The sequence below is a fragment of the Bos indicus x Bos taurus genome, chromosome 3 (genome assembly GCF_003369695.1).
Source record: "Bos indicus x Bos taurus breed Angus x Brahman F1 hybrid chromosome 3, Bos_hybrid_MaternalHap_v2.0, whole genome shotgun sequence".
NCBI lineage: Eukaryota > Metazoa > Chordata > Mammalia > Artiodactyla > Bovidae > Bos > Bos indicus x Bos taurus.
The window spans coordinates 112,834,701-112,850,747 of record NC_040078.1 but is presented as its reverse complement, the minus strand read 5'-3'; the positions used below and the strand labels follow the sequence as shown (position 1 = coordinate 112,850,747).

General features: G+C 47.1%; 1 protein-coding gene across 5 annotated transcripts in view; it reads left to right on the top strand.

Moving 5' to 3' along the window:
• NGEF (neuronal guanine nucleotide exchange factor) overlaps window positions 1–16,047 on the top strand; it is a 128,187-nt gene that overhangs the window by 18,661 nt on the left and 93,479 nt on the right. For 4 of the 5 annotated variants that reach the window (XM_027537943.1, XM_027537940.1, XM_027537942.1 and 1 more), the window contains one exon: window positions 15,461–15,790. In XM_027537943.1, the coding sequence (XP_027393744.1) occupies window positions 15,646–15,790 (145 nt within the window). In that variant the 5' untranslated portion in view covers window positions 15,461–15,645. Of the gene's footprint in view, window positions 1–11,006; window positions 11,326–15,460; window positions 15,791–16,047 lie in introns of those variants that run through there. The other variant, XM_027537941.1, reaches the window with a different exon arrangement.

Below are 16,047 nucleotides of genomic sequence, written 5' to 3'. Positions count from 1 at the left end.
CAGGCAAGAATACTGGAGTGGGTTGCCTCCCTAGGGGATCTTCCCAACCCAGGGACTGAACCCGGATCTCCTACAGAGCAGACAAATTCTTTACTGTCTGAGTCACTAGGGAAGCCCTGGAGGAGAAAATGGCAACTCACTCCAGAATTCTTGCCAGAAAATCCCATGGACAGAAGAGCCTGGCGGACAACATCCTCTGGCATCATAAAGAGTCAGACACGACTGAAGCAATTTAGTAGGCTCACACACACCACCTTAATAGTAAATCTTCTCGTCCATGAAAATAGAATGTCTTTCCATTTATTTAGGTCTTCCTTAATTTCTTTCAACAATATTTTATAGTTTTCAGAATATAAATTTTTCACTGCTTTGTTAAATTTGTATTTTTTAATATCAATTGATCATATTATATTGATCATATTATAAGTGACATTCTTTTTTCAAAATTTCATTTCTGGTATGTTCATTCCTACTGTGTAAAAATACAGTGGATTTTTGTATGTTGATCTTATATCATGAGATCTTGCTGAACTTATTCCCAAAAGTTTTCTTAGGGAATTCCTTAGGATTTTCTAAACACACGTGTCATCTGCAAATAGAGTTTTATGCCTTCCTTTCCAATTTGAGTATCTTTTATTTATTTTTATTGACCAATTTCTCTGGTGCAAACCTCCAGTGCAATGTTGAACAGTAGTGGTGGGAGTGGGCATTCTTATCTTCCTTCTGATTTATAAGAAAACATCCAGTCTTTAACAAGTGTGATATTAGATGTGGGGTTTTCATAGATGCCCTTTATCAAGTAGAGGAAATTTTCTTCTTTTATCTGTTTTGTTGTCTATTTTTAGCATGAAGGATTACTGGATTTTGTCAAGTGCTAATTGATGCCAAATAATGGAGATATCATGTAGTTTTGTCCTTTGTTTCGTTGGTATAATGCGTTATATTAATCAATTTTTGTGTGTTAAAACCACTGCATTTCTGGGATAAATTCTGCTTGGTTATGGTGTATAATCTTTTTAATGTATCAGCTTGCTAGTCTTGCATTCAGGACTCTTTCATTTATATTAATAAGAGATATTGGTGTATATTTTTCCTTTCTTGTGACACTTTTGTCTGGTTTTATAATCCCTCCATTTTTTGTATCTGTGATAACTCTTCTATAAAACAACACTTTAGTAGATAAGTGCTCATTCCTGACCTGGCATTCTGTTTCGTTGACGACTCCCTTGTTCCATTACCACACACTTTTTATTATTGCAGCATTTTATGATATTTAGGAAAAGCGACTCTCTCTATTACCTATATTTTTCAAAATTTGAGCTAATCTTGCCTATCTGCCAATCTTGCCTATGAACTTCATATTCATTTTATGAATATACTCCAATAAAAGCTTTTAAATTGGAATTTGTTAGGTGGAATGGCACTAAAACTCTATATTAACATGGTGAGAATTGACATGTTTTTAATTTTCCATTTTCCCATCCAAGAAAAACCAATGCTTTTCTTTAAAAAAAAAAAAAAAAACTCATACTTTTCTAAAGATGTCAGTTTCTTCCATTTCCCACATTTTTCCTTTACATAGGTTATATTTATTTATGTAATTATCCTACATTTTCTGATTTTGTTTCTACTGTGATTGGGAATTCACTATTTTCTTGTTGTTGACATGAAGTCAATCTATCCTATTCTGGCCCTGGGCTGAATTCTTTATAATTCCAATAGTTTCCATTGGTTCTTGGGGCTTTCTAGGCATTCAAATCATCTGCAAATTGCCGTTTATTTCATCTTCTTTTATGACAACATTTGTTTTATGTCTCATTACTTTGGCTAAGCCCCCAAGAAACAAGTTAATAAAGATGAGCACGGCATCCTGCCTTGACTTTTCAGCACCGCTGCATTCGAGATGTGCTTGGTGCCCTTTTTCATGATGACTTTTCCTTCTACTCTTATTTCTGAAGGTTTTTTTCTGGAGACTTGTGTTTAATTGTGTTGCTAACCCACTGGTAAGCTATATTGCATTAAGACCACCTATTAATTATGAAACTGCCTCTGTTCTATTAAATTACTCTGAGACTCTTTTAATTAGGGGCTTAGTGAAGAGGAACTAAAAGGCCTCTTGATGAAAGTGAAAGAGGAGAGTGAAAAAGTTGGCTTAAAGCTCAACATTCAGAAAACGAAAATCATGGCATCTGGTCCCATCACTTCATGAGAAATAGATGGGGAAACACTGGAAACAGTGTCAGACTTTATTTTTGGGGGCTCCAAAATCACTGCAGATGGTGACTGCAGCCATGAAATTAAAAGATACTTACTCCTTGGAAGGAAAGTTATGACCAACCTAGATAGCATATTGAAAAGCAGAGACATTACTTTGCCAACAAAGGTCCGTCTAGTCAAGGCTATGGTTTTTCCAGTGGTCACGTATAGATGTGAGAGTTGGACTGTGAAGAAAGCTGAGCACTGAAGAATGGACGCTTTTGAACTGTGGTGTTGGAGAAGACTCTTGAGAGTCCCTTGGACTGCAAAGAAATCCAACCAGTCCATTCTAAAGGAGATCAACCCTGGGTGTTCTTTGGAAGGAATGATGCAAAAGCTGAAACTCCAGTACTTTGGCCACCTCATGCAAAGAGCTGACTCATTGGAAAAGACCCTGATGCTGGGAGGGATTGGGGGCAGGAGGAGAAGGGGACGACAGAGGACACTGAACTGAACCGAACTGAACAGTGTGATCAGTTCCTGATTAAAATTGTAGCAAATTCAATCTGTTTCTCCCAGACAAAGCTACACTGAGTCACAAGTACACAGGCCACTTCCCACGTCTGCAGGCAGATCCATAGAGCAAATTCCTGCAGATGGAATTGCTGGGTTAAAGCATATACACTTTTTACCTTGATCAGTTCAGTTCAGTCCCTGAGTTGTGTCCGACTCTTTGCAACCCCATGAATCGCAGCATGCCAGGCCTCCCTGTCCATCACCAACTCCCGGAGTTCACTCAAACCCATGTCCATCAAGTCGGTGATGCCATCCAGCCATGTTATCCTCTGTAATCCCCTTTTCCTCCTGCCCCCAATCTCTCCCAGCATCAGAGTCTTTTCCAATGAGTCAACTCTTCGCATGAGGTGGCCAAAGTACTGGAGTTTCAGCTTCAGCATCATTCCTTCCAAAGAATACCCAGGGCTGATCTCCTTTAGAATGGACTGGTTGGATCTTCTTGCAGTCCAAGGGACTATCAAGAGTCTTCTCCAACACCACAGTTCAAAAGCATCCATTCTTCAGTGCTCAGCTTTCTTCACAGTCCAACTCTCACATCTATACGTGACCACTGGAAAAACCATAGCCTTGACTAGACGGACCTTTGTTGGCAAAGTAATGTCTCTGCTTTTCAATATGCTATCTAGGTTGGTCATAACTTTCCTTCCAAGGAGTAAGCGTCTTTTAATTTCATGGCTGCAGTCACCATCTGCAGTGATTTTGGAGCCCCAAAAAATAAAGTCTGATACTGTTTCCAGTGTTTCCCCATCTATTTCCCATGAAGTGATGGGACCAGATGCCATGATTTTCGTTTTCTGAATGTTGAGCTTTAAGCCAACTTTTTCACTCTCCTCTTTCACTTTCATCAAGAGGCTCTTTAGTTCCTCTTCACTTTCTGCCACAAGGGTGGTATCATCTGCATATCAGGTTATTGATATTTCTCCTGGAAATCTTGATTCCAGCTTGTGCTTCTTCTAGCCCAGCGTTTCTCATGATATACTCTGCATATAAGTTAAATAAGCAGGGTGACAATATACGGCCTTGACATACTCCTTTTCCTATTTGGAACCAGTCTGTTGTTCCATGTCCAGTTCTAACTGTTGCTTCCTGACCTGCATACAGGTTTCTCAAAAGGCAGGTCAGGTGGTCTGGTATTCCCATCTCTTTCAGAATTTTCCACAGTTTATTGTGATCCACATAGTCAAAGGCTTTGGCATAGTCAATAAAGCAGAAATAGATGTTTTTCTGGAACTCTCTTGCTTTTTTGATGATCCAGCAGATGTTGGCAATTTGATCTCTGGTTCCTCTGCCTTTTCTAAAACCAGCTTGAACACCTGGAAGTTCATGGTTCATGTATTGCTGAAGCCTGGCTTGGAGAATTTTGAGCATTACTTTACTAGCGTGTGAGATGAGTGCAATTGTGTGGTAGTTTGAGCATTCTTTGGCATTGCCTTTCTTTGGGATTGGAATGAAAACACCTTTTCCAGTCCTGTGGCCACTGCTGAGTTTCCCAAATTTGCTGGCATATTGAGTGCAGCACTTTCACAGCATCATCTTTCAGGATTTGAAATAGCTTAACTGGAATTCATCACCTCCACTAGCTTTGTTCATAGTGATGCTTTCTAAGGCCCACTTGACTTCACATTCCAGGATGTCTGGCTCTAGGTGAGTGATCACACCATCGTTATTATCTGGATTGTAAAGATCTTTTTTGTACAGTTCTTCTGTGTATTTTTGCCACCTCTTCTTAATATCTTCTGCTTCTGTTAGGTCCATACCATTTCCGTCCTTTATCGAGCCCATCTTTGCATGAAATGTTCCCTTGGTATCTCTGATTTTCTTGAAGAGATCTCTAGTCTTTCCCATTCTGTTGTTTTCCTCTATTTCTTTGCATTGATTGCTGAGGAAGGCTTTCTTATCTCTTCTTGCTATTCTTTGGAACTCTGCATTCAGATGCTTATATCTTTCCTTTTCTCCTCTGCTTTTCGCTTCTCTTCTTTTCACAGCTATTTGTAAGGCCTCCCCAGAGAGCCATTTTGCTTTTTTGCATTTCTTTTCCATGGGGATGGTCTTGATCCCTGTCTCCTGTACAATGTCACGAACTTCAGTCCATAGTTCATCAGGCACTCTATCGATCAGATCTAGTACCTTAAATCTATTTCTCATTTCTACTATATAATCATAAGGGATTTGATTTAGGTCATACCTGAATGGTCTAGTGGTTTTCCCTACTTTCTTCAATTTAAGTCTGAATTTGGCAATAAGGAGTTCATGGTCTGAGCCACAGTCAGCTCCTGGTCTTGTTTTTGCTGACTATAGCGCTTCTCCATCTTTGGCTGCAAAGAATATAATCAATCTGATTTTGGTGTTGACCATCTGGTGATGTCCATGTGTAGAGTCTTCTCTTGTGTTGTTGGAAGAGGGTGTTTGCTATGACCAGTGCATTCTCTTGGCAAAACTCTATTAGCCTTTGCCTGGCTTCATTCCGTATTCCAAGGCCAAATTTGCCTGTTACTCCAGGTGTTTCTTGACTTCCTACTTTTGCATCCCAGTCCCCTATAATGAAAAGGACATCTTTTTTGAGTGTTAGTTCTAAAAGGTCTTGTAGGTCTTCATAGAACCATTCAACTTCAGCTTCTTCAGCATTGCTGGTTGGGGCATAGACTTGGATTACTGCGATATTGAATGGTTTGCCTTGGAAACGAACAGAGATCATTCTGTCGTTTTTTAGATTGCATCCAAGTACTGCATTTTGGACTCTTTTGTTGACCATGATGGCTACTCCATTTCTTCTAAGGGATTCCTGCCCACAGTCATAGATATAATGGTCATCTGAGTTAAGTTCACCCATTCCAGTCCATTTTAGTTTTCTGATTCCTAGAATGTCGACATTCACTCTTGCCATCTCCTGTTTGACCATTTCCAATTTGCTTTGATTCATGGACCTAATATTCCAGGTTCCTATGCAATATTGCTCTTTACAGCATCAGACCTTGCTTCAATCACCAGTCACACCCACAACTGGGTATTGTTTTTGCTTTGGCTCCATCCCTTCATTCTTTCTGGAGTTATTTCTCCACTGATCTCCAGTAGCATATTGGGCACCTACTGACCTGGGAAGTTGCTCTTTCAGTATCCTATCATTTTGCCTTCTCATACTGTTCATGGGGTTCTCAAGGCAAGAATACTGAAGTGGTTTGCCATTCCCTTCTCCAGTGGACCACATTCTGTCAGACCTCTCCACCATGGCCTGCCCGTCTTGGGTGGCCCCACAGGGCATGGCTTAGTTTCATTGAGTTAGACAAGGCTGTGGTCCTAGTGTGATTAGATTGACTAGTTTTCTGGGAGTATGGTTTCAGTGTGTCTGCCCTCTGATGCCCTCTTGAAACACCTACCGTCTTACTTGGGTTTCTCTTACCTTGGACGTGGGGTGTCTCTTCATGGCTGCGCTTTGCTGGAGCAGCCGTGAAGAGATACCCCACGTCCAAGGTAAGAGAAACACAAGTAAGATGGTCAGTGTTTACCTTGATAGAGGGTTCCAAACTGCCTTCACTGGGGTGGAATCAAGGTAAAATCCTACCAGTGACAATTCAGGAGGGAGATGCCTCTGGTTCTTCAGCTTCACCAATCACTTTTCAAAGTTTTAATTCTTTGCTAATGTAATAAGTGCAAAAAAAAAAAAATTTCTCAGTGTGGTTTGGAGTTCCTCTCCTCTTATGAGACATGGGGTTGAAAATCTCTCATAGATTGTTAAGGATTTGTATTTTCTGTGAGCTATCTCTTCATATCCTTTGCCCATTTCAACCATGTTCATGTTTTCCAAAGTTTAAACTCACACTGTTCAAAGTTTCTTTTCCTTTCTTCTAGCACAGGCTAGACTGTTGGGATGGGAGATGGGGGGTGGGGGATGGGAGACCTGGCCTGGAGCCACCTCAACACCCTCCTCCCTCCCTGGGGTGGAGGAGGCAGCAGGGGCAACCGCCTCTCGTTGCGGTGGCTTCTCCTGTTGTGGGACAAGGGCTCTAGAGTGTGGGCTTCAGTAGCTGTAGCACGCTGGATCAATAGTTGTAGCTCACAGGCTCTAGAGCTCGGGCTCATTAGTTGTGGCACACGGGTTTAGTTGCCCCTCAGCATGAGTGATCTTCCTGGACCAGGGATCAAACCAGTGTTCCCTGCATTGGCAGGTAGATTCTCATTCTCTGTGCCACCAGGGAAGTCCTTCCTCTTGTTCTACAAAGGTAGGATGCCGGGGGGAGGCATACCTCCTTCAGTAATCCCCCATGGCGGCTGGCTGGCCGATGCAAGCTGCAGCAGAAATTTCCATAGAACTAAACCGTGTTTGGCCGTAGCAGCAATCCCAGAACAAGAGGGGAAGTCCTGCTCTACACCTGAGAGGCTTCCTTCACCTTGTTTTATGCTTCTCCTCTATGTGCATGCATGTATGCCTGCTCAGTTGCTTCAGTCATGTCCAGCTCTTTGCAACCCTGTGGACCATAGCCCGCCGGACTCCTCTGTCCACGGGATTCTCCAGGCAAGAATACTGGAGCAGGTTGCCATACCTTAAACCTTCCTCCAGAGGATCTTCCCAACCCAAGGGTCAAACCTGCATCTCTTATGCCTCCTGCATTGGCAGGTGGGTTCGTTACCACTAGCGCCACCGGGGAAGCCCCACTGAAGTGTGAGGACCTCCAAATATTGAACTCCTAACTCTTGTACCTGAAGCTCTTTAGTTCCTTGAGAAGCTGCTTTAGAAATTCCAATGTCTGCAACTTTTCCATAAATCTAAAGTAAAAGGTTTAATTTTTTTAACTTCCATTACCTGAAGTTTCTCTGCCCTCCTATGTGCCTACCACAACCTGCAGGAGACACCTGGAGTCCTTCCATCCGGCCTTTTCCTTCCTCCTTAGCCCACAGTGACACAGCTCCATGGTGCTTTGACCTCTTCTCCCTTATGCTTGTCACTAACCATTTTTTTCCCAGCAAGAATATTTGGTTTGGTTTTTTAGCCTCTGACTTTCTCCTCCCTCATGTTGCAGGTTATGTGTAATGTGGATGGATGGATAGATGGATAGATAGATAGATCAATCGATCTTACAGAAAAACCTAAATGAACTTTTTGGTCAACCCATCTATATAGGTAGACAGATGGATGGATGGATAGATAGGCAGATGGATAAATGGATAGATAGCTAGATGGATGGATGGATAGGTTGGTGGATGGATGGATGATGGATAGATAGGTGGGTAGAAGGATAGACGGATAGACGGATAGATGGATGGATGGATAGATAGATGGTGGAGAGCTAGGTAATGGATGGATAGATGGATAGAGTTGCATTCATATCGATGTCCCACCATTCTCTGGCATTTAAGTGCTGTCCTGTGAAAAAGAAACGCCTTTACCCTCTCTATACCACTGTCTCGGCCCCAGGTTTAAAATTAATTCCACTGATTTCTGTTGCATTATTGGGAAAAGGAGTGCTGTCCACACTTGATCTGTCGCCATCCATTTTATCCTGCAAAGGAATTTGTCCCTGTGTCTAACCCACCTCTGTCCTATGTGTGTGTCCTGGGCTGCTAGGATGCAATGCTGAAGGAGGCTCAGTGGGAGGCGTGTAACCCCAGAGGAATGCAGCAGCCTCCTGGCCCTGAGAGCATCCCTTATCTCCCTGTGTTCCGTTGTTCTCATTTCTAAAGAGACAGCTGTTAGGATTAGAAACTGTTATTGTTAAGCCATTGTTCAAGGAATTGTCACTGGAGTTCGTATTCAGCCTTCCAGGGTACTCTGGTAGGCTCAGCACCGGTACAAAGGACCATTTCCAAGTCTAGCTCCCTGCCAAACGTGCCTTCTCTTTGATCTCAGGCCTAATGTCTCCTTCAAAGTCCTGCTTTCTTTCCCAGTGTATCACTTCAGCAACCTGCAAGGAGAACCAAGGTTCATCTCTGCTTTTCTCACTCTTGAGCCAAAGGCAAGTCAACAAATCCAGTTTGGAAGCTCTGCCTCCCATCATCCCCAGGCTCCTCCCTAGCTTCCTCCAGGCCTCTGCACAAACTTGCTCTAGAGAGGCCCCCCAACTGAACCTGAGCCCTCCCGCCCCACTGTGTCTGTCCCCTTCCCCCTCCCTCTCTGCTCCCTTATTTCTATACACACAACTTTCTGATTCACCCTGGTCTGGGTCTTACAAGGAGCACCCCCCTCCACCTCCTGAAGCCAAGCCAGCCCCCCAACATGGCCACAGCACAGCCAGAGCTTCACCCCATGTGCAGAGCCCATGGGTGCCTGGACCTTGCCCCAACTCCCCTTCTCCCGCTGCCTTTCTGATCTGGCCCCTCCCCCACCACCTGTTCCCCACTTTCTGAATTTCCACTTCAGGTTCGCTGAGGCTCCTGTTCTCTTTTGGTCTCCCATTCCCTTCCTCTCCTCTGTTCCCACTGAGAACACCAAGACACTCCCAGTGGCATCTCCTCCAGGCTCAGGGACAGCAGCGGTCTTCCCTGCAGTCAACTGCTTTTCAACAATTTCTGCAGCCGTCACATGTTACACTTGTGATTCTCGCCGTGAAGGTCATCCTGACGGCAGAGCAGCTCCCAGGGCAGCTTTCCTCCACGCTGAGGCTTTCCTCCCAAACCAGAGACTTCATGCTTTTTCATCTGGTGTGCCCAGAATCTTCCTCACTAGCTTTCCTTCTTTGCCCCAGGGGAAGGAAAGAAAGAGAGAGAGAGAAAAGGAAAGAAAGGGAGAAAGAGAGAAAGAAAGAAACAAAGAAGGAAGGAAGGAAGAAAAGAAAAGAAAAAGGTCTTTGTCGTTTGTTTATAGCTTAAGGCAAACACTGCTGCTTACCTGGGAGGAGTCTTGGGCGCCAATTCAATTCCAGGACAGGAATGAAATGATGCCAGCGAGCTGGGTTGAGCCAGCCTGCCTCCCTCTTAGGGCCCCAATTTGCCTGCCCCGAGTCAGTGCATTCAGGCCCTATCTGCTGTCATGTCAAGTCACAGCTAAGAGGCCTTCATTCTCCCACCCCTTTCAGGTCACAATCCCCCCCACCCCGTGGCCCCCTACCTAGATAGCTAACACATCCTAGGGTCGCAGTGCCCTGGAGCCTCCCTGGAGATGAAGGCAGTCTTCAGTGTGGTCCTGTTGAGCCTTTTCCCCAAGTGTTCCTGCCTGAAGCTACCAGGGTCTCCCCCTGCTTAACCCCTGCTTCGCTGAGCCCGAGCCCAAGGCCCTGGCCCTAATCACTGACCTTGAGCTGCCCTCCAGGATGTTCCGATTGGCATGAGAATGAAGCTCCCTGACTCAGGCCTCCCTATGACCTGTTCACCACAACCTTCCCGCAAAGCACCTCGCACTGCTCCTGTCTACCACTGTCTTCCTGCCCTGTAGTCTTTACTCCCTCCTGTAGCCCCATTAGCTACAGGAAGGCATGGCCAGGTCTTACTGGGCCACCCCAGCACCTAGAAGGCCTGTTCAGAGCAGGTGCCCAGGGCTCTCATCTAGAGCCCACACGTGTTTCACACCCTGGCCCCTGGAGGACCTTCCTCCATATCCTCTTGCTTTCTACCACCCCTCCACCCCAACACTTCTTTCCTTTGTAAGAGGCGGAAGGGGACATCAAAGGGACAGCACCTGCTTCAGTCCTCTCTCCCTCCTGACCTCTCCCCCTCTTCCCTCCCCAGCCCTGCTGTCCAGCAGGACTTCTTACCAGCGGCAATGCCTCCCAGACCTGCCCAAAGCTAAGGGCAGCTTGGGGCCTGCTCACTCCCACATCTGTCAAGGATGCTGTGGTTTTGCTCAAGGCTGGTCCTCAGACTCACAGCATCGGCATCCTGAGCCCCGCCCTGTACCTACTGAGTCAGAATCTGAGTCTTTAGAGCCCCTGCACATAAACACCTGAGAAACCCTGGTCTAGGGGACGCATATCCTAGAGCCCACCATGGCATCATCTGGGCCCCCTCCAGCAGCTGTCTTGCATTATCACAGCTGGGCTTGTGGGCAGCTCACCCACCCCCCTCTTCATCACCTACTCCCATGAGTCCTGACCTCCCAGGCAACTGACTCATGCAGGGAGGCCCCCTGGCCCTCAGCCCAGTGCCCGGAGGTCTATTGGTCACTCTTGGCTCATGTACCAGCAGCCACACAGCTAGCAAGAAGAGAGGACCCGCCTTCACTTACCCAGGCCAGCCTTCAGCCAGGCCTTACAACAGCATCTTCTGACCCCATCACAGGTTCCCCCAACAAAGTCAGGCAGATGTGGAGTGTTCTTTGCTGTACCTTTTACCAGCTGTGCAATCCTGGGCAAGTGACCAAAGCTGCAGCTTCCTTATCTACGAAATGATGCTAATGATCACCTGCACTTCACAGAAGGAACTCAATCATTCATTCGTTGTTGTAAGCAGCACGTATTTACGGCATGCTGTTGTGTGCTGGGCACCAGGAACAGCAGTGAGCAAAACAGACCGAGTCCTGCCCGTCTGGAGCTTCTTAAGGAGGGAGTGTGAACTGACACGGAACGGATATGTGGACGCTGTGCCAGCAGGTGCCAGACGTAGGCAACACGACACCAATGATTACAAGTGAGTGAGTGAATGAATGAATGGACGCTACGCGGTTTTGCCATAAGGGCCCCCTTCCAATCACAAAGCCACCCCCCAACACTTCCACCCTGAAGCCACCTGGAACAGGAAGATATGGGGCTTAAAGCTACTGGGAGTTTAAGAAAAATAATCGAAGACCAGGGAGGGCTGTCGGGCTTTCCAGCATTTAATGGATATGGAAGAAGTGTAGCAATTATAAAACCATTGCAAAGCTAGAACACATCGGCCTGAAATAGGCAGTAATTGAGGTGGAATCAGAATTGTTTTTTCTAGGTTTGACACATTATGTGTTTGCATGTGTACGTGTGTGTGTGTGGTGTCTTAAGGATGGAATACATTTTTTCAGGCTTTCCGAGCTCCCTCATTTAAAGATAATGATAGGGACATTTGGGAACATTCTCCAGGGTTCCCGTCACCGTGAGGTTCTCTCTGAGGGCTCTCTGAGTCTCCCCAGATCACAGAATTTGAAATCTGGCTAAAGCGAAAGTGAAAGTGTTAGTCACTCAGTTGTGTCTGACTCCCTGTGACCCCGTGAACTGTAGTCCATCAGGCTCCTCTGTCTATGGGATTCTTCAGGCCAGAACACTAGAGTGGGTTGCCATTCCTGTCTCCAGGGGATCTTCCCGACTCAGGGATCAAACCTGGTTCTCCTGTGTTGCAGACAGATTCTTAACTATCTGAGCCACCAAGGAAACCCTGAGGCTTGGCTAAAGAGCCCCCAAGAACACCCAGCCAACCCCGTGTTTCCCGGATAGGAAACTGAGGCCCTGATTTGCCCCGTGTAAGTAGGTGGTTATAAGCAGCTGGAAATGGAGATTCAAACCTAAGTTTCCTGACTCCCAGCAGAGAGCCCTTCATGATATATTGTGTTAGCTTCCACGAATTCATAATGCTGGCTATCGTTACTGATAGAACTGGGCTGCGTGGCGAATGCACCACACCAGCCAAAGGAAGCCAGACACCAAAGGCTGCAGTTCTTCCGACACAATAGTCATGAAAAGGCCAACTAGGGGAAGAGATACAGGTCAGTGGTCTCTGGGGGCCAGGGGCAGGGGAGGGGCTGACTCTGGTGGCACACAAGGGAATTTCAGGGTGACCGAATGTCCTGTGTCTCCACTGTGGCTACATAAACTGTTTGTCAAAACTCAGAACCATACAATTAACAAAGACACATTCCACTGCATAGAAAGTATACTTTAATTTTTTTTGAACAGCCTAAAATAATGGGGCTTCACTGGTGGCTCAGATGGTAAAGAATCTGCCTGCAGTGCAGGAGACCTGGCTTCGATCCTTGGGTTGGAAAGATCCCCTGGAGGAGGGAATGGCAACCCACTCCAGTATTCTTACTTGGAGAATTCCATGGACTGAGGAGTCTGGCGGGATCCATGGGATCACACAGAGTCGGACACGACTGAGCGACTTTTTCACTTTCAAAATAATAATGATGGTGATAACAATAATAATAGTAACCTTGAAGGCCAAAGGGCTGCCAAGCTGTAGGGGCCTTCAAGGTGCCCCACCGTCAGAGCAGGAGATGCTCTGAAACCAGCGTGCTGCGAGCCCAAGCTGGCTTCTCTCCCACTCCACACCAGCCCGCCCAGTCACCCCAAGCCCCAACGGCCCTTGGGACGGTCCCCTCCCTGCTCCTCCCAGGACCATCTTGAGTCACAGATCCTCTCACACAGCTGCCCCACCCTCGCCACCTCCGGGTGATACACCTGTGTGGTGCCTCCCAGCCCAGCCTGCCCAGAGCCTCCAGGATCCCACTACCTCCTCCCTCACAGTCCTCAAGAATGCAGTAGAAACTCCCCAACCCAGTTCAGAAACCTCCTCAGACTGGCCCCAGCACATGCTTCACTCCTGCATTACCTGCCCACGGGATGCCTGCCTGCTTACTGCCCCCTGATCAACTCTAAGTTGACAACAGCCTCAGGATGGAAGTGTCTAGGCCCTGGGCCTGGGAGGCCCAGGTCAGGGGCATAGGTCAGAGTCACTGAGTCCTAGAGTCCCAACAGTCTCTGTCTGGACTCCTCCAGTGACCCAGGAATTCACGGCCACCTTCAGACAGCTCTGAAATCCACAGCTGGATTCTGTCCTTGCCTGTGGTCCTCATTCCAGTGCCTCCTGTCCCAAGCCCCAGAGGCCATAGCTGTAATGACCTTGTCCCTCCGGGGGCTCCTCTGCTCGCCCACTCAGCCCCTTTGTGGACGGGCAGGTCCTCACCAGAGCATAGAGCAGGGGTCCCCGCTCACCTGGCCGGGACAGAACCATCCCATCCTCTCCCCTTCTATGTCATCGTCCGAAAACAGTTGAACTTTCTTTGTACTTACATCTTGCTGACTCCAGGGCCTCCCACATAGCTTAGTCAGTAAAGAATCTGCCTGCAATGCAGGAGACCTGGGTTTGATTTCTGGGTTGGAAAGATCCCCTGGAGAAGGAAGTGGCAACCCACTCCAGTATTCTTGCCTGGAGAATCCCATGGACAGAGGAGCCTGGTGGGCCGTACAGGCCATGGGGTCGTGAGAGTCAGACACAACTTAGCAACTAAACCACCCTTGCTGACTCAGGTTAAACCTGCTTTCAGTGAAAATCGCCCAACCTGCCCACCAGCTGTGGGTTCCTTGCTGTGTCTGTAATAAACGATGCCCTCCCAGGTGCCAGCACCTAAATGTGACCTCTTAGCCCCTGCTCTCTCCTCTCTGGCTACCTGAAATTACAGCCAGGGACTTCCCTGGTGGCTCAGTGATAAATAACCTGCCTGCAGGGGACATGGCTTCGGTCCCTGGTCTGGGAAGACCCCAGAGCAACTAAGCCTGGAAGCCGCAACTGCTGAGCCTGACTCTAGAGCCTGTGCTCGACAACAAGAGAAGCCACTGCAGTGAGAAGCCTGGCACCGTAATGAAGAGTACCCCCAACTCACCACAACTAGAGAAAGCCCACACGCGGCAACCAGCCAAGACCCAGCACCGCCAAAAATAAAGAAACAATGTTTTTTTTTTAATGCAGCCAGATTCTCCAAGGGACGCCGGGCTTAGCCAGCAGGACAGCGCCTGTCCGATCGCTCCCACAGTGCACACCTGGCATTTACGGATCAGAGACCTGGATGCTGGGACCATGGGGGTCTTGCTGGGGCTGCATAGTTGACCTCGACAGTGAAGGAACTCCCGCTGCCCCCAACTGAGCTTCCTTAGGGCAGGTTCCCATCTTAACGCTTGTCAGTCTTTAACACCATAGTGCTCCAGTCTCTGGGCTGATTCTTCTTGTGTGTGTGTGTGTGTGTGTGTGTGTGTGTGTGCACGTGTGCGCTCAGTCGTGTTCAACTCTTTGTGACCCCACGGACTGTGGCCCACCAGGCTTCTCTGTCCATGGGATTCTCCAGGCAAGAATACTGGAGTGGGTTGCCATGCCCTCCTCCAGGAAATCTTCCTGACCCAGGGGTCAAACCCAAGTCTCTGGCGTTTCCTGCATTGGCAGTGGTCTCTTTACCACTGCGCCACCCGAGGAGCCCATGGTCACCCTAGAAGGAGGTAATGGTTCTGTTACTCCAACTGAGGGGGTAACCATGGGATTAGGGATGCCTTGTGCTTCCTGAAGCTGCCGGACAACCTCATCTTATCAGAGAGGCCACTAAGCCACCAACCAGACTTGGCTCCCAGTGGACGGCAAGAGGATTGCTCTTGCAGGGTTCAGACTTCCCATCTCTAAATTTACTGTCTCGGGACCCGTCACTCGCTGACAGCCCTTCCTATTCTTCCCACAGCTCTTTCTTTTTTGGGTCCATACATCTTCCTTTCCTCCCCGCACCGGTTTTGCTACCCTGTCTTGAATTATTCAGCAAATGTTTACTTGCAAGTTAGCTCCACAAGCCACTTTCAGCATTTTCCTCATAAGTGCAGCTTCTGAGTAGAATGAACAAACCTCAATTATAAAATGAGACATGAATGCATCTAAATTGCGGTGGTTAAACTTAATTTTTGTCGACAAAGATGTGGTTCGCCAGGATGCACAGATTATTGCAAATTTCATCAAATCTGAATGGGAGCAGAATTCCATGTTCTGCATGGAAACTTTAGCCTGATGACCCTGATGGAAAACTGGTCTCTTTATCTTCTAGAGCACTCAAAACCAAGGGTGTTGGAGAAAGGTTACTGATCTCTAGTCATCCTGCCCAGAAACAATCAGACTTATTTCAGTGGAAACCAGGGACTCTGAGGACTTGGAGAAGCTGCAGAAGAAATCAGTGAGTGGTTCATGGGCGGTTGATGAGCCGGCCAGTGTGAGACCTGAGGTCCAGCGAGAATGCCCCATACCGACCAGGAGGCACAAGACAAAGCATCCCATACCAAGCCAATCCAGAGAAACTCCACCTTCAATCGCGCCGTGAGACTCAGAAGCAGAGGCAAAGCCAGAGGCACTTCTGAGGGGAACCCCGGCTACCCAGCAGGTCAGTACTGGGCACGGCGGTCACAGCTGCTGGTTAATATCCAGCTGGAGTCAGTGGGGCTGAAAGGCCCCTATTAAATGAAAGGAGAATAAAAGGCATCGAGAATGATCAAGGACAGGACCAATAAGGTGGAACTTTCTAAAGCCGTTATCCAAAGAATTCAAATTCCCCCCATAAGATGATGCAGATACTACAGGAGGAAGTGTTGACCCAAATGATCCAATAGGACTGGCTTCTATTTAAAAGAGATGTCTTGT